The sequence below is a fragment of the Carassius auratus genome, chromosome 32, assembly GCF_003368295.1.
Source record: "Carassius auratus strain Wakin chromosome 32, ASM336829v1, whole genome shotgun sequence".
Classification (NCBI taxonomy): Eukaryota; Metazoa; Chordata; class Actinopteri; order Cypriniformes; family Cyprinidae; genus Carassius; species Carassius auratus.
In genome coordinates, this window is record NC_039274.1 from 14,995,392 (window position 1) to 15,017,483 (window position 22,092).

At 37.4% G+C, this 22,092-nt stretch overlaps 2 protein-coding genes across 3 annotated transcripts; one reads left to right on the forward strand and one right to left on the reverse strand.

Moving 5' to 3' along the window:
* Positions 1–103: 103 nt before the first annotated feature.
* On the forward strand, positions 104–4,024 carry orc6 (origin recognition complex, subunit 6). The gene is made up of 7 exons (XM_026215645.1): positions 104–379; positions 475–601; positions 1,316–1,479; positions 1,562–1,651; positions 1,987–2,096; positions 2,929–3,015; positions 3,270–4,024. Exons 1-7 carry the CDS (start codon positions 315–317, stop codon positions 3,398–3,400), a joined length of 774 nt encoding a protein of 257 aa, XP_026071430.1. The 5' UTR covers positions 104–314; the 3' UTR covers positions 3,401–4,024.
* LOC113051686 (myosin light chain kinase 3-like) lies at positions 3,966–21,531 on the reverse strand. Of its 2 annotated transcripts, none has more exons than XM_026215642.1 (13): positions 21,248–21,531; positions 16,490–16,580; positions 16,034–16,361; positions 14,563–15,029; positions 13,283–13,388; positions 12,139–12,232; positions 10,791–10,900; positions 10,005–10,146; positions 9,159–9,229; positions 8,326–8,454; positions 7,085–7,237; positions 4,980–5,115; positions 3,966–4,869 (listed from the first exon to the last, which is right to left on the reverse strand). In XM_026215642.1, the coding sequence occupies exons 1-13, from the start codon at positions 21,326–21,328 to the stop codon at positions 4,792–4,794; spliced, it is 1,986 nt and encodes a 661-aa protein (XP_026071427.1). In that variant the 5' UTR covers positions 21,329–21,531; the 3' UTR covers positions 3,966–4,791. The 2 variants fall into 2 exon arrangements, with proteins under 2 accessions (XP_026071427.1, XP_026071426.1); XM_026215641.1 differs by lacking the exon at positions 21,248–21,531 and adding an exon at positions 18,034–18,793.
* Positions 21,532–22,092: the final 561 nt, after the last annotated feature.

The window sequence follows — 22,092 nt, forward strand, 5'->3', positions numbered from 1 at the left end:
GTCATTATATTTGTTTAAAAATTGAAGAAAAAGAATTTAATATCGTTGCACTTCGCTAAGCCATATGTAGTAACGTTATCATTGACTAATACTAAAAAGTGGTTAATAACAGACTGTATAAAGGTTTATGCTTATTTTACTCGAACAAGATTGTCCACGCCCAGTTCTTGATCCACCAATGGAAGGGCTTGACGTTTATCTCTGGAGTGACACGTGTTCGTTTTCGCGCGAAATCAGTTTGTGTGTGTAAAGTTTGCTGAGAGGAGTCTGCTGTGTTTCGGTTAGAGAGATCTAAGATCCAAACATCTTTACAAATGGATAAAGACCTATTTCGTAAACTTGCTTCGAAGATCGGGATAACAGCTGTTAAAGTATTGAGGTAAGTGTAGTGTGACAGGGTAGAGAGACCAGTCGCTTTTTTGGTTCAATCTGAAGTGAACAACAAGACAACTAACTGTGATCGCTTATTTTCAGTCAAGCAGAGGAATACATGCGATTATCTCAAGTGAAGTGTGTTGGACTGGGTTCTGTGACAGCCACCAGCAAGGCCATTATCTGCCTCGAGTTGGCAGCGACTTCACTGAAGTTTCCTCTAGACAAGGCAAGATCCACTTCCCATACTGTGTGATGTGATTGTAGTAAGTTACATGTTATACATGTACAGAGTGACACACATACGCACTTGAATTACTACATTATGTAATATTATGTAATGGAAATATGTATATGTGCCAGTTATCTTTTACTGTTACACCCAGTAGGCTATCTCAATGTATTTGTCTATTTGCTTTTCTTTTCTGTGGCATCAAAGGAAACTTGTGTAACATTAATTTGTTAATCTCAAATTATTTATTGAATTAAATAACGTTAGCTTTCTTCATTGGAATTAATTGTTTATAAATAAATAACCTATTAGTTTGCTTTGCCAACCTAATGTTATAGCTACCCCTTTATGTATCCAAAATGTACACAAATAATATGTAAACACTTTTTTTGCGATCATTTAGGCTCAATTACAGCCTGGTTGGCAATGGAAACAAATATTCAGTTTTCTACATGCATCTCATATTTAATATAAAGAATAATTGTCCACTGATTGACTTGTGCAAAAAGAGAGATTGGGCAAAATAGTTTGTGGTGGTGGACATGCAGTGGAGACAGCTGTTATTGTTGAAATATTGTTAAAAATATTTCTCACACAATAACCATTGAACTTAGCATATGTAGTAATTGAACGAATCATAAGCATATGGAGTAGTGTGTCTATTTGCTTGCGAATATTTACTGAATACTCTTTCAACTTTCTGCTGGATAGGAGTATGCCATCAAACTATCCGGCCTGAGTCCTAAGGTGTACTCCAGTAATCTGAAGTCTATGGAGTGCATGCTGGGCCTGCAGTCAAACCTGGGTCTCCGAGATCTTGCAGTGCAGTACGGCTGTTTGGAAGCAGTTAAAGTGGCCTCTCAGATCCTTCAGCGGTGAGTCTTCACATTGCATCAGTGCAGTCGAGATTAATCGAATGACTTGATCTAAACCTACATTATGTATTTGTTGGAGCAGGTATGAGACCACTTTGCCCGCTGCTCAGCAACAAGACCTTGACCTGTCTAAGCCTCTCTTTACCACAGCAGCTCTGTATGCAGCATGCAAGTGAGTATAGGACACTGTAATGTCATCGTCATTGAGAAATACTTAAATTGTTGGAAGATTGTGTATTTGACAATCACATTAGATATTAATTTAGATTTTGAGCTCTTTTGTCTCTTGAGACCCTGATAACGCTCTTCATAGTGCCAGTGTAAGGCCATAAGTACTTTAATATGAAGCTATGAGAAGTGCATTAAATAAATAAAGGCTCCCAGATGGGTCAAAAAGATTTTATGCATGCCAACAATCCACAGAAATCTCCAAATCTAAACTGCAACTGGTTAACATTCATTACTGAAGATGGAAAAATAAATTGGTTCTGTCCTTCCTGTTTGAAGGTGCATGAAAATCAGAGCTGACAGGAAATTGGCTTCTTCATCTGGAGCAAAGAAGGGGATCTTTGACCGGCTGTGCACACAGTTTCAGAAATTCGGACAGGAGATCTGCAGTAAGTGTGACCCCTTCAAACAAAAGCTTTTTGGGAAATGATACGTTGCCTAATTAAAGTTAATAAAGGCATAAAAGCATTTTTTTGTAGGAGATCTTGGTCTGACTTTCATGTTTAACAAAGATGTTGTAATTGAAGTTGCACAACGTTTAATCTTTTTTTTTATTTATTTATTTTTTTTTTTAATAAAGAGATATTGCTTCAAAGAGATCTGTCATAAAGAAACCCATTTCACTGGTTGCGATGGCTACAGACATATCATAATTAGACTGTTTATTTTTTTTGTGCAGTTCAGCATCAAAGAGCAGCTTGTTTGTTCTCAAGTAGTTATTGAAGTTTCAGGGCCCCGTCATACACCCGGCGCAAGACACAGCACAAGTGTTTCAGCCAGACGCACTTCTCATTTTCCCGTCCTGCGCTGAGTTGTTTAAATAGCAAATGCATTTGCACCCATTTGTGTGCCCATAAGCATGCTGGTCTAAAAAATCTGGTACAATATTTTTTCTTTGTTACTTAAAGCGTGTTAGTAATATGTGCATATAGGCAGGTGCACAATGCACGTACACGCTGCTTATTACACAAACAAGGACGCACAGCAGCACACAAACATTTGTAAAAATGAAAAAATACATTTTCGCCCTGTAAACTTGTTTTTTAAAGGGGATGGGAGATTCTGATTGGTTTATTTCACATTACGCAAAAAAAAAAAAAACACATTTCCCCATCGTTAAAGTACCAAAAGTGGATTCGGGCATGCCATGAGTGCACCTGCGCCGTGCACTTTAGACCGTTAAAATAGGTCCCTCGGTCTGATATGTCCCTGTACCCTCAGATGGACCTACATCTATGGAGAAACCAGTCAAAACTGCTCAAAAGAGGCAGAAGACTCTCACTGAAATACTAGAAACGGAAGAAGACGGTAAGAAAGCCATTTGCTTAACACAAATAATGACAAATAATTTTTCTACACATCAGCTGCCCTTATATACAGTGTGTGCACATTTACATAACTTTTTCTGGTTCATCAGCATGTTTTCAAGCTCTGGAAAAAGTTTTCTCTCAGTAATAAGACTGATGATTAATATTTCTATATGTAATATTTAATAATAGGCAGAACATGTCATGTTTGATGATATGAAAATATTATTTATTGTTTTTGTCTTTTTTTTCCAGATGGAAAGATTTCAACATCCCCTAAACAAGAGCGAGTTGAGAAGACAGAGGAAGAAGAGACAAAAAATTATGAAGAGTGGAAAAGAAAAATCCTTGAAAATGCATTAAAAGCAAAGCCACTAGATTCTTGACCTCTGTAAGGTTTTATGTTTCCATTTTATTTAATAATGGTTCTGCATAATGTCAACGGGACCTTTGAGCTGGATTTAATACTCTGTTACGAAGAGTAGTTGTCTGCCTTCTTCTGGTTTCATGGTTTCATTCAAATTTGGACATTTCCAGAGGAATTTAGGCAGTTTTTATTATCCTTTTGATTTATTGCCATTTCACTGTGCAAAGATGGTTACTTTTTATATGACCGCTTTAATATTGTGCCTGTGTTTAATAAAGGTTTGCTAAGTGTTAAGTTCCTTACTTGGATAACGCATTTTTAGATTGTAGTATTTTAACTTCATTTAGTTTGCGTGTTAATGTTTGATTGATCCAACATGATTTGGGTGATTATGTCTTGTGACAATATGATTTTATTTCTCGCAGTGTTCTGTGCTATTGCTTTGAATCACCTTTGAAAAATCTCATAGGTGGTGTATGTTAGCTCTTCTGGGTGTTATGCGTTTGTTTCAATAAGGATTGGCTCATCTGCTTACAGTTTCGGTTTGATTTTAATATGAATAAAATGTGTATTCTTGACACAGTTTAGTTTTCTCAGTTTCTCTGGGATTTTTATTTCTTGAATAAACACTAATTCTATCTGGGCAATTTGTGACAGTCTGTATTACACTGGAAAATACACAATACAATGATTTCTATATAAGCACACACTATGAGTTACGACAGAGAAATAGCAAACAGTACTGCCCTATAATTCCCTGCTAATTTTGGTGTACTTGTATGCCATTTGCTATACCATAAGCAAAACCACCTTTGTGCATCTATTTGTTGCCATGCTATTACAATATGAATTGTGTGCAATTGCACAAAAAAGCAATTTTTAAGTCACAATATTAACATTCAGATTATTCTGGAACAGCCAGTGAAAGGTTTTAAATGCAAATTTTGTAAAGTAAAAAAACTCCATGCCAGCTGAGTCTCAATCCGTTTCCATTTCTAATCAACATGCTTAACAAAGATCAGAAATATAGGATGAATACAGTGATTCTACATCAAATTTTCATGCTATGTTTTTTAATGCTAGTATATAATACTGAACCATGAGAATGAAGACACTTAATTTTAAATACTACTATAAGGCAGTAGTGCCCAAGAAAAAGGCCTTCACAGAAGGGACAAAAGCTTTTTTCATGTGGTTCAAAAGCACATCCTGCATATCCATGCCATACACTCCTGGTGTGAAAGCAGGATAAAGTCGTGTGAATTAAATGCAATAGTGTTACAAGCAAGATACATTAAGAAAAACCTTTAACAAGATCTAAAACACTTTAAAAAGCCACTTTAAATCTTCAGACAAGAAGTTGATGTTCCCAGTGTGCGATGCTGTGATGTCCTCTCATGCTCCTCCAGGTTAATTTGGAGTACTAACTGATCTGCTCTGCTGAAACCTCTTCAACCTGTTTGCTGCAGCAACCGCATAGAAATGTTTCTGTAAAATAAACAGGATCACGTTATAATGTTAAGTGGTACAATACTCCAACACCAAAGGTTCTAAATCCATTTAGAATCAAACACATGTACAGACTCATGACTCCATACCTTCCACTGGCGGTGAGCAGCGACGTAACGCTGAAGCCTCATCTGAGACTTCAGTCGAACTTTGTACATCTTGGCCTTGTCCTCCAGGTTATTTAACCAACTATGCTTCATGCACCCTGATGCACTCATACGGCTGCTACCATAGAGACCACACACACAAACACACACATTAAGGTTTGATCACATTAAGGTGATCAAAGAAATAATCAGTTCCATAAAATGCAGTTTACAGTTCAAATCCTTCTGTGTGAAGACTCATGTTGTTTCCAAGCCTTAGACATGTTTGGATCATTATGCTGTGATTGAACACTTTCCATATAGACGGGAAATCAACAAATATAAGTACCGGTAGGCCGCAGAAGCTGGTTTTACCAAGTGCAACATGTTCCTTGATCAACATCTTTGATTAACCAATCAGATTTGAAGAACCAGTTTATAGTTTATGGTTACTAATAGTTATGGTACTAATGGTTAAAAAATTAGGTTTAGGTGTATGGATATGGTCAAGACTAAATCTTTGGATTAAAATGTTGTTCCAGGGTCACAAAAATATGTTGACTTAGGAACACATCTTACTTTGGCAAAATCAGGACGTGCATACGGTCACTTTATTACAGATTTATATATCATATAATATATATTTTATATTTAGTGTTTAGTTTAAAATATCTTTAACCCTTAATTTCAAACTGTCTAATTTCAAAGACTGCACCCTCCAGAGGTGGCATTGTCGAATGCATATGTCACTGAGAAAAATATAATTCTAAAACGTATTACTGAGATTTATTTATTTGCAGTGCAATGGGTACTTTTCTTAACTGAGAAACCCTCAATGCTGTATGTGGCCGAAAAACACTGCGTCAGTCTTCGAAATTAGACACAACCAAGATTTGGCTAACTGTGCTTGTCCCGATACCCACATTTGTGGTATTTGTGCTTTTTACAGACGACTCTCCGGTATTTGGCCGAAATGTTCAAGTAAGCTCCCTAAAGTGTAGAGCTTTTACCTAATGGAAAACACTTTTATTTTAGTTTTTAAAGACAATTAGATTTTCAATACTTTGCAATCTAAAATAAACTTCCTGATGTCTGTTCAGTCCCTAACAGGCAACACAATTGATAAATTTTAGTTCTTCCAATTAAGCGAAAAAATATGTTGCAAATGTTTCACATTTCACTTCCAAATGACTTATAATATACAGCTTTCAGAGCATGTGAGTTTCTGAACATGATGATTAATGGGATATGCTCAGCCTCAAATACCTGTTTAAAGTGATATTAAACAATAAGACACTGAGCTTTGGCATTTTTTCAGACCTGGGACAGTTTTACTCACTCACTCCCTGTGGCATATACTCGCTCAAAAATGTATGTACTGGGACAGGCTCTGTGGTAAGTTTGGATAACTTGTGCTAACATTTAGCCAACAAAGCCGAAAGACTGCTTCGTGTACTGCATAGATGCATTTTTACCAGTAAGAATGACATAATCTAGCTGATTGTACTACATTATCATCATGATAATGTGATATGATATGAATCACACGGCATGTTTCGGGGGCTGTGAAGAGGTCACCACAAATAAAGAGAAGGGAGGAAGGCCAGGGTTGGTGTCAAACTGCATATAAGTGCACCTTGTTATCACGTTTACTGCCTAGACTGTGGTAAGATGGTGGGCAAAAGACAGTGTGCCCTCTCATGGCCACCTACTGTGCCAGCCTGCTATTATCTCATGCCAACTGAGCAATACAGCCCTTGTGTGGGAGAGGTTAGCTAAGACAGAGCAACATGAAAGTGAGCTCCAAATGCTCTAAAATGCACCAGGCCATGTTACGTCACCAGCCAATTATATGTTATTTGTGCCAGTTTTTGGTGGACAGCTCTCCATTTTGAGAGGTTTCAGTTTTGATGTCAGGATGCATTAAGGGAAGCTGAGCAGGTCAAAGTGGGGCAGAGATGGAAGAGAAAAGTAAGGCTCTTAATGCCATGAGAGAGCAGGCTAGAGAAGTAGAAGAAATAACCCATGTGCAATAAAAAGCGTGACTTATGATATGTTCTGTACTTTAAGGTTTTGCATTAGTGGAATAATGATGGATGGATGAGTACCATTTGGTGGGAACAAGAAGGCTGGAAATGAAGTCTTTGGCTTCTTCTGACACACTCTCAAATGCCTCTGCATCAAATTCCCACTTGGCTTGCAGAATATTATTCATGGTTTCTGTATCGTTGTCACCCATAAATGGAGAAAGCCCGCTCAAACTGAAAAAAGAAATCATAAAGGGAGTGAATAACCCAGAAAATTAATTTGTTTTTTCACACAATAACAACATTTACAGCATTTATAAATCCACATTAATGTTCAATTCTATAAATACTCTTACATTTAAAATATTTCAAGTTGTTTGTATTATTTAGGAAATAAAAATGTATTTATTATGAATTAACATGAATTAACAATATTTAAAAATTAACATTAACCTAGATTACTAAAAACCTAGCTATGCTGATATGATATCAAACACATTAAGTAATGTAAAAAATTTGAACTCTGTTGTAAAATGTTACTGAACATAAATAAAATATACATTTACATATGCATAATATAAACATAAAAGTACATGGACACACAATCATAATACCAATACTGTCTATAAACACTCCGAAATGAAGGCAACAATAGTTATGGTGGCTTAACTGACCACTAACACAATTATGTGTTTGTGTCTACTTTAAATAAAAGGCTATAATGAAATGAATACACTGTGGTTTGTTGGGCGTTGGGTGTTGATACTGAACACACATATTCTCTGGATGGGCAAGCCTTTCTAAATCTCCACCAGCAGCTGTCTGTCAGGTAATTAGTATTGATCCAGTCATTGAGGCCTGGCTGCTGTTGGCCAGAGCAGAGGGTCAGTACTGCTCATGGGGAGCAGAGTGATGGGGGCACAGGATCACAGATGGGATACTGTGTTTTGTTTTTTGTTTTTCAGAGCAGCAGGGTTGGTAACATGCTTTCTGAGATGTATGGAACTGGTGCTCTTTTATCATTCAATGCTTTCAGATGAGCCCTCTAAAGCTTTCATGGGCATCACATTTGCATTTGGCTTTTGATCTCTCTGATATTTCACTCAGGAGTGTATGCTACTGTGCAATTCAGCATAGCAAGAAAGGGAGGCTTTTCTTCCTAATATAAATAAATCATTAATGTATATGCACTTACAGTATTTCATGAATGTCGATTCTGCCTCTTTAATGACAATTCTTTATATTGAACTCTCTGATAAGTCAACATTATGTTGAAATACTGCATTAATTGATCTGCCTTACTGCCGCTATTGTGTACTCACAGCATGTATGTGATGACGCCGATACTCCACATGTCTGTAGGAAATGACACAAAGTCATAGTTGACCACTTCTGGTGCCAGAAACTCTGGGGTTCCAAAGTTGACCTTCAGCTTTTCTCTGGGTCTATACCTGGTGGGATGAACAAACACATTTTGCAGATTTGTTTTTGGATATTGTATAATACCAATATAAAAAAACCATTCCCCAACCTTCACATTCACTGTGCCTCAGTGGTAGAATGATCTTCCCTCTCTGATAAAGAAAACACACAACTCCCTTGCAAGAACTTGACTCATACTGTTTTTAAGTCATTTAAAAAATAAATAAATAAATAAATATAAATATAAATATATATATATATATATATATATATATATATATATATATATATATATATATATATATATATATATATATATATATATAAACCACAGCTCCCACACCAGTGTTTTGTCCACCCATGAAGATTTTTAAAAGATATGCAAAATGAAACGTTATGCTAGTTTGCAATACATTTAATAGATTTTGTATGGATTCTGATAGTTGTAATACTTTTGAACTTTAAAGCTCAAAGTAAATGAAGATATAAAACCTGATTACTCATCGAGGAAAGTTAATGTAGTCATGGAGACCATGTGCACTGTGCTAGTACAACAGTGAATCAAAAGACTTCATGTGAGCTAAAAACACATTATTATAACATTTTATTTTATGAGTAACAATTAGAGAAATAATTATCCAAGACCGAGAAAAGTGCATCTTTTGTTCACTTCAAAAATATATTTACATGCTTTCTTTTCAATAAGAGAATTCAAGGAGGTCTGCGTACTTACTTTCTGGCGAGTCCAAAGTCAATGATCTTGATCTGATTCCCTGTGCTGCTCACACATAAAATGTTTTCTGGCTATATTTCAGAAAATATAGCCATAAAAAAATTAAAGATAAATAAGATTTAAATTTAAAACTGATTATAAATACTTCAACTGTAACAATATAAATAACAACTTCAGTATTTCAAAACTAAATATGGGATTCAGATATATTGTTATGAAGGGTAGTAACATCCAACACCTGACTAAAGGTCCGTTCACACCAAGAATGAAAACTAAAACAATCACTATATTGACATGCACACACCACTGTACATCATCGTTCTGTTTACTGTAAGTGTGTGCTTCAGTTTTGTCATCTGTCGCTTTAAATGCTTTGAGCGCTTTAAAGCAGGATGGACTCTGATCGACTGTCAATGTTTTTATCATTCCTTAGCTGAAAAAAACTAAATTGTTTTGGATGTGATTCCAGCGATATCATTACTCTGTGTCGTTATAGTTATGGGGTGGACTGTACTGCTACTTTTAAATTTAGAATGATTTTTAAGACTTTATCTTTTTCTTTTTCGTTCTTGTCCTTGGTGTGAACAGGCTTTTACTTAAACACAAGCAAATTTATGTAGATTGGTAATGCATATGCTATGCATTCCACATTTCCTATAAACAACATGTTAACGGCAAGACAAGTCGCTTTGCAGTACGCTAATTAAAATGTATGACATTCAGACTAATGCTAATGTTGACATACATGATTCACTGGTGGCTATTTCCATAGAGACACCTGACACTATGCACTGCTAATGCCATCAGTATCACATTATAACATTCAGTGCTGTGCGTGGGGTATACCTTGAGATCTAAATGGAGAATGTACTGCTGGTGAAGGTACTGAACCCCTTCACAAATCTGCCTGGTAAACACGATGGCATCCAGCTCCGTCAGCTGGTAATTCTCATCAATGATACGCTCAAACAATTCACCACCCTCCACACTGAAAAAACAAACCAGGGGAAGATATTTCAAAATGAACATCACAAATTAATTCCTCTTTTTTAGTTCAGTCTATTTGTAGAGGCAAAATTACATTAATTGGCTTACGTCACGTGGGTTCAAGTATTTTCTTTAATGCTAAAACAAAAATGAATTTTAAGACTCTTTATTTCTAGTGGTACCTAAAAAACCTAATTTATTGTAGTGTCTTGTATTACAAATATTAACATTCACACAAATATTTCATCATTAAATTAAAAGCGTTTGTTTGCCAATTCAATGGCATCAAAAAATGTGAATTAAATCTGTGAACAAGGCAGGAAGATGACACACCATCATGACTGTGTAAAGTGGCATGTGTGGGAGCTCTATGTTCTTGTGACAGAATGTGAGGAACAGGCCAGCAGAGAAAATCTGCTTTGCAAATGAGGTCTGATGAATACTGTCCAAAGTTTAAAACTACAGTTACTATATACAGTATATGTGCTTTATATATATATATATATATATATATATATATATATATATATATATATATATATATATATATATATATATATATATATATATATACTAAACTTTTTTTTTCTAAAACAAGTGGTCAAAATTTCAGTGAACCTTTCTAGTACATTGGGGTCTACTTACCACTCCATAATGAGTGTGAGATTAGTCCGAGACTCAAAAGCATCATACAGCTGAATCAAATTAACATGATTTAACTGGTTCATTACTCCAATCTCATTCTTTACTTCATCCTGGAATGAAAGCACAAAAAAAATTGGTGGTGGTGGGGGGGGGGTATACATTCATATACATATATATATATATATATATATATATATATATATATATATATATATATATATATATATAAAACAGTGCCATAACAAATACTAAATAAATATGATTTGCAGTGTATTTCTTTTCCAACCAGCTGTCTAAAGCCTATATTTTAAGCTGTATGAAAAGGTGTTGTTATACTCTCCAAACGGATAATAGCAGCAGTTAAAAAGAGGTCATTAGTAAGAGAGAAGCTATTTTGGAATTTAAATTGCAGAGTTAAATTGCTGGAAGTTGATTTACAATGATGGCATGGGGTAACAAAAACAAGTGTTTAAACATTTTCCAAAATGGGGGCTTGACAGCCTTTGCCAAACCTGTAATTGTCTGCCCCAGTTATTCTGCTATTCTGTGGACTGCATTCAGTTATTTCATGTAAAGCTACTCTCCCTCTCTCTGGCATGCTTTGGAGTAGACGCCGCATGAAGAAGGAATGGCACATCATGTTGTCACTAAGAAGGAGCATTTCACAATGCAAATGTTTCCATGAACGGCGCTTGGAAAGACTGAGTGTACATACAGTCTCTGTGTGATTTTGTGTTGACTTCTTTTGCTCTTTTGACATTTGTGTCAAATGGCGGGAATTAAGAAGTGAGAGAGTGAAAATAATCTGTCCTCCCCATTCCTAACCGACTGCTCTCTAATGTTGGCAAATGACAGCACGGGGGGCACGGAATGGCATTGCAAAGAGGGCAAGTGCTTACGACAGAAGAACTGTCATTAGATGCAATTAGCAGCACTTGTTGAAGCTTGAAGGATGTAGGGAACAGATGAAAATACATGTTACTCCATGCAAAGATGTTTATATTCCGCATTATATGAAAACAGCTCAATGTTTGGAGCACCGTATAAATATAATGTGTTTTTCTGCTTGAATATATGCTTTTTCAAAATCTAGATATTAGAAACAACATGCGCTTTCATATCATTGAGGAACTATGGGTGTTATTACGTTATTCGCGAGCGCATGTGTGAATGTGTGCACATTTTTTCATATGCTCATATGCACAGAACTGTCAGTGGTTGTCAAGGAAATGTTCTCATCCTTAACAGCAACAGAGTGATGGACAGATTGGAGTGGGAGAGAAAGAAAGAAAGAAAGAAAGAGAGACATTTTTGAAACACTAATGGTTTATTCATATTTTGTACTCACCCTCTCTTTCATTCCCCGGACTTTTATAATCTTAGCAGCTAACATAAGACCTGACGACAGTTCAGCACACTTGTGTACCTGTCCGAAGCGGCCTCTGCAACAACACACATACACGCACAGATTTCATTTCATGAATTATGGAAATCATTTCAACCTCTGTGAAAGCTATCTGTCACCATTTGCTGTTTTTCCTCTCACTGTGTATTTACTTGCTGTGTCTCCATGGGGTGAGATAACATGTTTGTGTCAAGATGGCGGCTGCTGCTGGCTGAAAAAAAAGGTTCCATGCAAACAGACCTGCTCAACACCTGCCCAAAATAAACTCTGCCTATGAGGAGTCAAAAAACAAGCCGGTGCTTATTTGCGGCATACTGTATGTGGAGCGAGAAGTGAAGAGGGGGTGCAAATGAGCCTGTGTCTGTGTGCACCAGTCTTTCAACTAGTGCTAAATGTTCCATGGGCATTGCCCGCATGCATATCTACCGGTCCTGGATAGAGAGGAACCCTCCCTCCACTTAATACTCTTATCTGCTGCACCGTTGTCAGTGTGTCAGATGTAACTGGGCATATGAAATATCACAGAGTGCCAAGAGAAAAATGTTAGCAAGTATCAGATTGGTCTTGCGTAAAAAAAAAAAAAAAACACTTATAACAAAATACTTGATAGAAATTAAAGCTTGTTTTCAGAGAACATATTATGAATTAGGTTTTTAAATGTGGATGTTTTTGCCTGTTTTAGCAATATAAACAAGCTTAATTCATGCTTTTTTTATTGGAAACATGACAATTCTGATTTATATTCTTTCATACAAACGCAAATTAAATTGTGATTGTGAGGCTATGGCATCCTCATTTGGTTTTTTACTCACTGAAGACCATTTAAGTCATTATTTGCTCACGATCATGTTGTCCTGTATGACTTTCTTTCTTCTGTGGAATGTAAAAGAAGATATTTTGGTAAATGTCTTTGATAGTGTGTTAATGGAAGTCAGTGGTAACCAAAATGTTTATTCCCAGCATTCTTCAATCTTCTTTTAATTTCCACAGACGAAAGGAAGTCATACAGGTGTGGAACAACAAGTGATTAAATGATGACAGAATGTTTTAGTTTTGGGTGAACAATGTCTGTAAAACATGGACTCACCCGCCCAGCACCTCATTGGGTTTGACGGCATAATATGTGTTCATGGGAACCTGCTTGGCACTGACGATGCGATGCTCAAACGGGGCTGGAAGAGGTGGACTGTCATCTAGAAAACAAATCCCAGCAGGCTAAGAGACTTCCCATACCCACAAAATACATGCATGCACGGTGACATGATGAATGCTGATATCTTTAATGCAGTTTCAAAAAATTTCGCAGTTTGCAGGTTTGTTGGTGCAATTGCATTTAATTTTATTGTAAAATGTCTAATTTAATTAAAAAGTCGAACTGCTTTAGCCTGACTGAAATCAAACTTTTAAAGTGCTTGTAATTGTTGTGCTCCTATGAGTTGATTCTGTTTAGTGAATCAAAAACATACAAGTGTATTCCAACTCCCAATCAATTAACTCTTACGAGCCTTATTTTTTATGTGAATCACACAACTAAATCAGCCTTGATTGTGTGACCAGCATAGTTACTTACTGCCAATGACTTGTTGTTCAAATGATTAGTGTTTAGCTAAAGATACACTTTAACATTTTGTTAATAAATGCTAGTTGTCAGATTGCACTCATGCCACCTACACATTTTATTTATTAAAATATTATTTGACAATAGAATTGCTTTTCGTTTTCTACCAGATTTCTTAAAAGCACTAAAAGAATAATTAATGGAACAGTTAAAGCTGCAGTTGGTAACTTTTGACGCTCTAGCGGTTAATAAACAGAACTGCTTGCGTCTTGCGGAAGAACATCGTAGCCGGAACTACTTCTCTCTGTTTATGTCTATGAAGAATCACAAAGGTACTGGGTTACTCCGCCGCGGTACCCCCGAAGCAATCTAAAATAGTCCGAATATAAACACTTATTATAGGTGCACCCTAGTGATTCAGGACAAGCTAAAAACACGGTTTGGAAAATGGATTCATGGTGTACTCGCTTATTATATACATTTTTCTACATTTTGAACACAAACAAAGTTACTGACCGCAGCTCTGATTGGCTATTTTTTACCGGGAGCGATGGAGTTTCTGCAAATGGCAATAGGACCACTGGGAGGAGCCAGAGGAGCTTGATTTTTACACAGATTATCTGTCTCATATTCTACTGTCAGGACATAATGACAGGTTTCACAAATATGTAAAAAAATATATTTTTACAAAAGTTACCTAATGCAGCTTTAAGGATTTGGATTCATACATTTGTTTCATGATCCCCATTCCCTGTTAGTGAGGGTTGAAATGGTTTTTGTCAGCTGGCAGTAACACAAGGTTAACTCACCAATGATCAGCAGCTGTGACTCGGCTTTTCTCACAGGTGATGAGTTTGCTTTTACTTCCTCAAAAACGGCTGTGTTTTGTGAACAAGGAGCTGCACAGTTCTTCATTGGGTCAGACTCCAAAATCTCCTCAATTGATTTATTTTCGTTTTTCTTGTTAACTGGATCAGATTCTGTCTTTCTCTCTCCATGCTTTGGTACATGTGTTACCCTCTCCACTGTCTTTTTATGTTGTGACTTAACCTCAACATCCTTATTGAAAGGCTCTTTGGTGCAGGGCAGAAGTTTGTGAGGAACATCCAGATTCTTATCCAGTTGCTGTCCAGGAAAGAACGGTTTCAATGAGGCCTGTGAAACCTCTGCCTGTTTTGGAGGATCCTCATCCTTCGGCTCCACTTGTTGTTCAGGAGCTATTGACTTGAGCGAAGCCTTCTCACCAACCTGTGAAGCATCTGCCTGTTCAAGAGACCTGTGAATAATCAAAAGAACAACAATATGATGTGCCCTTCATTCACTTTTCAAAGGTAACAGTGTATGTGAGAACATGATATGATATGTAATCAATTAAAAAATATGTATATAAGGGGAATCAAGAATCAGCATATTAGGCATTCAAGTGGCTTTATACTTGGTTTGTTGTCTATGATATATTATGTGGCTGCACATGATAGGCTACTATGAACAATGGCAAACCTCCAAACAGCACAAGGTCCTTAATTGGAATGTTTTGAATGAAACGAAATGGCCTAAAACACATAATGCCTAGCAACATGCATTCAGTCACTATGCGCAATGCCGCATAGTGTAATCTCAAGACCTTGGCCATTAGTCTAATGAATTATGCTTCCCACAAGCACAACACAGCCTATTATTTGAGGCAGATGGTCTTTTGTGTCTCAGTTGCAAAACACACGGCTAGCACATTAAAAATACAGTGCTCTTGCGATTGCATTATCAGCACTCTTGCCTTTAAAACTCTTACGACTGATGAGAAAAACACGACTGTTTGGTTGTGCCTTAGGAATGGTGCATTGCTGTTCTTTATGACTGTGATATTTATTTTCTGGACTGTTCAGAGGTGTTATTCTGAACATTATTCACCGATACTATACTTCATAAGCTTTGTTTTATACTTCAGCTCCTGAATTGATTGTTCTGGTCACTTCAGCAGGGTTAATTACAATACTTTGTAAATGTGAGGTCTCTAATCTACTATATAGTTCTTATCTGCTGGAGAAAAGTGTAAAAAAAAAAAGTCCATTAGAGCAATTATGCTCCTGACTGCCATATAATTATCTCCGAAGGTGGCCAATGACAATGTTCGGTCTTCCATTATAACTTGTTTGCTTTTCAGCACATAGTAATTTTTGACACTTATTGCTACAGTCTTGAAAAATCTTCAAACAACGTCCTTTTTAAAAATCAAGATGGGAGTAAAATTAGCTCATTTTGAAATTTGTGGGAATATCTCACCTCTCTTGCTGAAGAGCCAGATCTTTTCCTAATTCAGTTGTTGTTCCAGTGACACATTCAGCATTAGCTGGCACAGCGTCTGTCTCTTGTTTGGGTACATAGTGCACTTCATTCTCCTCGGTCTCCAGCTGGACATCAGGAGCAAATGTCTGGAACTGCAAAGGTGCTCTGCTTTTCACTGTCACCTCTTTGGCTTTTTTTAAGGCTTTGGAGCTTTCTCCTGTACCGACAGGTATCAAAGGTTCACTTTCTCCTGTAAGGGCTTCAGGAGAATACAGGCTGGGACCAGAGGGACGAGTGACCTCTGTCTGCTGGAGTTCAGTCTCAGCTGCATTTGTCAAAACCGTACATTGAAATTCATGCTGGAAAAAGCTCTGGCATATAATTTTTCACAAGCTGTCTTTTAAATAAAAACATTTCTAGTCCATAATTTGCTTAAGATATATGTAATCATACCTGAAATGACTTCTTTAATCTCCTCCGTCTGTGTGCTCTGGTGGCAGAAACTGTTGTTTGGTTTAATGCTGTTGTCTTCTGGTTTGTTTTTCTGTGGATCCGAATTGCAGATATATTATACTTTTGCTGGTTTTTATGCATTATAGAATGATTAAAACATTTATTTCATTTATTGCCGGCTTTCTTATAATTGCTGAAACAGACGTACATTTTGTAGGTAATAATAGCATACAGTTGAAATAACAGAAATTAAAAAATTGAAATATTCTCTTAAACTTGGATTTCATTTAATGCATTTGGTGAAGTTGTACTTAAGATACTTCTATGAGTAATTGCATCTTGAGATCTTTTATGCATGAGGTGTGTGTGAATCATAACAATACACAATGTTTATGCTGATTATAGTGAAGCGTTTTTATAATAGTCAACTTGTTTACAGAATGGCACTTCACGTAGCTTCATGTTCATCGCACGGCTCAAGAGGCGATTTGTGACAAAACAGTCCATTTCTGTTTTTTGGCATTTGCTGCATGAAATGTTTGGTATAATTACACTGTTTAACAACAGATGTTGATCTGCTTATTGCACACAGTGTGAAAGGCTCCAGTTAGCGTAAGCCAACTATTGCACAATTTAACTTGGATCCAAAAGCAATTTCACTTCATAATTATAAAGTGCTGCAGTCTTAAATTAACACTTTTAGCGACTATCAATGTTAAACCATAAAAGAAATGGAATATGTCCTCTAACAAGCGTATCTGAGAGCATTTCAAGAGAGAAATTCACATTTCGATAAAGTATGTGTTTTAAAGGTATGGGTTTATGGCTTGGCTAATTGTAAAGCTGAGTTAACATACACTCTGTCACCATCAGCTCAGTCACATATCCGCTCTAGGAATTTGAAACACGAGGCTCATCATAGATAAAATAGCAACCTTGGTTAAAGGTTAGATTGGCCATAAATGTTACAAGCTCACAAGCAAGAATAGATCAGCTAACAATAAATAAATAAATAGTGGAGAAACTTATATAGTTATATACACAAATGACCTTGACAGCTGAATATAGCACTGAATGTTGTAATGAATGAGTTGTTATTATTATGTAATATAGTTATTACTATGTTATTACTAAGTTACATCTTATAAACTGTAAAGATCAACAACTACAACACAAAAATTTCTATGTTTTCCAATTAAATAAAATGATAACATGAATAATATAGTTATTGTAAGGCTCTAATGCAATAACCTAAAGAAAAAACAAAGTGATTAGCAAAAACAAAAACAGAATGCTCTGTTCTCAGGGAGCTCTTTTTAAAAGAAACAATCAATACCTTGCACATTAGGTATTATTCACTTTGCAGGCTGTTTTGAATTTGTCCTCATTTTCAGGGACAGCTCTAGCTGTAGTAAACAGCTTGGAAATATTCAGCTTAGATTTCACCTCATTCTACATAATTGGCTCTGTTATGCTGAATAGCACATAAACTGTGTTTGTCTGTTTATCTGTTTCGAACAGAGGATGACCAGGATCTTACTGACCTCTTCCTCCACATTGTCCAGAAGGCCTTGTTTCCTCCAAGGCACCACCCCATTGAGGATGAACGCCACTATTTTTGAGTTACGGAAAGCATCCCCCACATACCCTAATACTTTCTCCAGTGTGGACAAAGAGCTTTCCATACATTCAATCTTCTTTCTCTGCTCCTGGCCCTCGTGCTTGAGATTATGAAGCAGATCCACAGTTTCGCCACAAAGCGCTCTGACCTCAGTCAGGAACGGGAGTTTGTTGCTCTCTCGCTGGCCATTTTTAATCACGTTTGATTCTTGACCACCCTGCTGCTTAAGACTCCTTTCTAGCGCCTCCATTCCTTGACACAATGAACTCAGCTTGTGAAGCACCTCCGTCTGGGTATGTTCGATCTGTTCCACCTTCCCCTCCAGGGTGTTCAACTTGACCTCCACATTGCTCAGGCTACCTATCAGAGTGGGATTGGGCTTCTTGACTGTCCCAGATGGAGCTCCAGAGTGCTCCAGCCTGCCACCATCATACATCTTGGCAATACAGGAGGCCAGAGTTGCCTGTTTACTCATGGCTGGCCCCTGTCACACGCACTGAGAAAATGCAGAAAAAGAGGAAGCCCCACTGATCCTGCTGCACCCTATTTCTGTTCCCTGCTGTCTCTGTGCTTGTCTGAGGTATTGTGTGCCTCTCACAAAACAGAGAGCTCAGACAAACCCTATTGTTGGTATGTGCCAGAGACATGACACCACTTAAATAAACACCTCCAATGGGTATCTTATCTCTCCACTTATTTTTCCCCCCCTCTTCTCTCTCTCTCCTACGTACTGTGGGACTGGCCTTTTAAATGACCTACCAGGCCCTGATGATTGCCAAAGTTCCAGCGGTCTCTTGACGTCACCAAAACATTCAAATTCTCTTCCGCAGATGCTGCTGACAAGTGGGCACGCAAGGAATGAACTTTGTAAATGGTTGGTCATTAGGTAGAGGAAAAAAAACTATAATCTCACTCTTTCATGTTCGCACGTTTTCTTTTGAAATTCATTGTTGCACAGTTTCATCCATTTTTCTTTGAGACTCAACCACTGGATCCACGATGCTAACTATATATGACCTTTAACACCCTCACTGGAGCGTGCCACGACATTGGCTGACATTTTAAGTAAAAATAAACCTCTGTGGACAACTGTCTCTCGCTCACCTCATCTGGAATCCAACCATAATCAATCCTGGATCTTTCCATTAGCCGAATTATTACAACAACAACAACAACAACAACAACAAAAAATCGTATCAAACATCATCGTGACCAAAACTGAAATAATTTAAAGAAGCAGATATCTCTGGACAAATTTCCTCATGTACATTCATTCACAAAATAAAAACAAACATCATATTCATTTCCAACATTTCAAGCTCTGTAAATTAACATTAGCTAATGAATAATGAATAGGCATGAATTACAATCAGCTATAGCAGATTCATAAGTTATATTAATTAATCTGTAAATAGACCAGAAAAACTGAATGCTATTGTAAAGCTCCACCCTTTTTTCTATGACCTAAAATCTATTAAGAGGTTTTAAAAAAATTACTAGCTCAGATAGTAGCACCCAAGGTCATGGGTTTGATTCCCATTGTAACAAGTGATAGAATGTATACCTTGAATACAATGTGAGTTGCTTGGGATAAAAGAGTTAACCAAATGTGCAAGACACCTCTAATAAAAGGGCTTCTAGAGTGGCCTGAAGGGGAACCTTGAACTCTCTGGACCTTCTGTCCATAATGTCAATGCCCCATGTGTGAGCCAGGGACTTTTTGTTTGTATCCTTCTATAAGAGCTTTCTGCTTTGTTCGGATGCCAAAATGCAATTCTCACAATATAGTATAACCTTATTATGCAATAGAGATAGATGCCAGTATCGGGACAGCCACAGGAATGTGGCTCCATGCTGACTATTTAGTGGTGGTGGGGATCTGTTATTACAAGCTGGCACAACACAAGCAAATCAGTTTCCATTCCACAGCAGGACTCGGGCCAGTAAGATAGCTAACATCACTGGGAAACAATATCTGTTTGGCAAAGATAAGCTAACTTTAACATTGCTTAATATATTAAAACCTCTTTTTCACTCATTTTAAAATGTAACACCAACATGTTGAGTACACAGTGTGCATTAAGAGGGGAAATGCAACTCTGCTGTTAAACTGCTGTACTTGTGTTAGCCTGATAGAGATGATATTGAAAGGGTTCTCTCTTGTTATTGGATGTATGCTGTTGTCCATAGTGTTGTTTAGCCTTGTCCTCTCTGAAGGGAATGTTTGCACTGTTGTCTCATTTTACAATCTCTTCTGTGCCCTCACGTAAATGCTTGACATGGCAGGGACAGCAGAAGAGCGAGAGCAGAAGAGTCTATATCCAGCTTCTGCCTCAGACAAAAGCACTCAGGATGATGGGGTGTAAGTTTGATGTAAATCCCATTTACCATTCGGACCATTCGCGGAAATTGTTGAGACAAATTAAAAATTCAATCAAATATCTGTTTAATAGGCCAAACTAAAGATGCTTCCTTGAAATAAATAGTTTTTCTTCTTCACTCACCCACACACACAAGCTAATTGCCTTTTGATGTTTTGTCTTTGTTCTGAGAAAGGAAACAGGATTGTGTTGTCTAATGGACAGCATCTTTAAAATATTACAGACAATGTGCAGTTTGTTACAAGGCCAAAGGGCGCCAGTGTCAAAAAGTGCAACAATTTGTGAGACAATACTGAGATGATTTGCTACCAAAAAGAAGAGAGAAAATGACAAAGAGCTGAAGAACAGCTCAAGAAAGAAGCTTATAAACGATCAAAGTACACAGATAGAGTAATTAAAGTAATCGCATATTCTCCATGTGGGAGGTAAAGGCAACCCTGAATATGTTTGTTAGTAAAAATTGGTGAAAATCCTCCTCCTCAGAATTACAAACCCCTTGAATTAAAAGCTTTCATATGAGGAAAAAAAGAAAGTTTTTCATGAGAGAGTACTAAATTAATATTCACATAGATAAGGGGATCTTTAAAAAATGTATTTAGCTCCTTAAAATAGTTGTTCAGTGCTTAAATGACAATGACCAAAAGCCCATATAAAATATATTTTATGATCTTATAAGGCATTTATAACATTATAAGAAAAATGTATCCTCTAAGTACTGATTTTTCTCATCCTGTTTGCACGAAAGCAGGATCTTACCGTGAATTTGCGTATATAGTCCGACACACGGATGCCACCAGTGCTGAGAAGCGTTGATCTGTACAGAGAGGTCCCCATCATGCATTGCCCTCTTGTCCTGGGTTAGTAGGACTCCATTCTCAATGTTGGCTGCCACCAGCAACGACTATTCCCCAGACCTGGACTCTCAGGGTTCTGTAACATTCTGGAGAGGACAGATCACCCCTCAAACACTAACTATCTTATCACTTTCAGCCTGTTTACTGGGTACGTGCCCCCGTCAGCACGGCAGTGGGCCCGGAAAGCACTTCCTGCTTAGAGATAACAGCTGCCTGAGATTAGCGTGAGTATGATGGAAATGTGAGTGTCCTGTTTTATTAATAGGTCTCAGATTTGTCTTTTTGTTTTGGGACCATCCCCACGGGAAGTCTTCCTCCCTACAAAGCAAGGATGGATGGATAGATGGAAGGATGGCGATCTGATGAGGATGCTGGGGGTCGGACAAGATCTCAGTTTCTCTTATGCTGTTGTAGGAGAATAGGAGGAGAGACTTTGTGGGCTTGTAAGGGAACTGATCTCACGCACTGACCCAATTTGAGACGAATGCGTCAGTCGTGCTCAGATGTGCAGCCATCGAGTAGCTAGACTAAGTCTTTCCTGATAAGGAATCTTAAAGAGCTGGAGCAAGATAAGAGAGCTCATTCATCTGGGGTTGGAAGAGCCCAGAGCTATATTACAAGCAGGCAAAGCATAAGACCATGCAGGTGGCTCTGGTCTTAGAAGCAGATATGTAAAGCCCCAGGAGGCTGATGGAAGAAAATCCGTCTCTGACTGGTGGCATTGTTTCCAGCCTGAAAACGATTCTC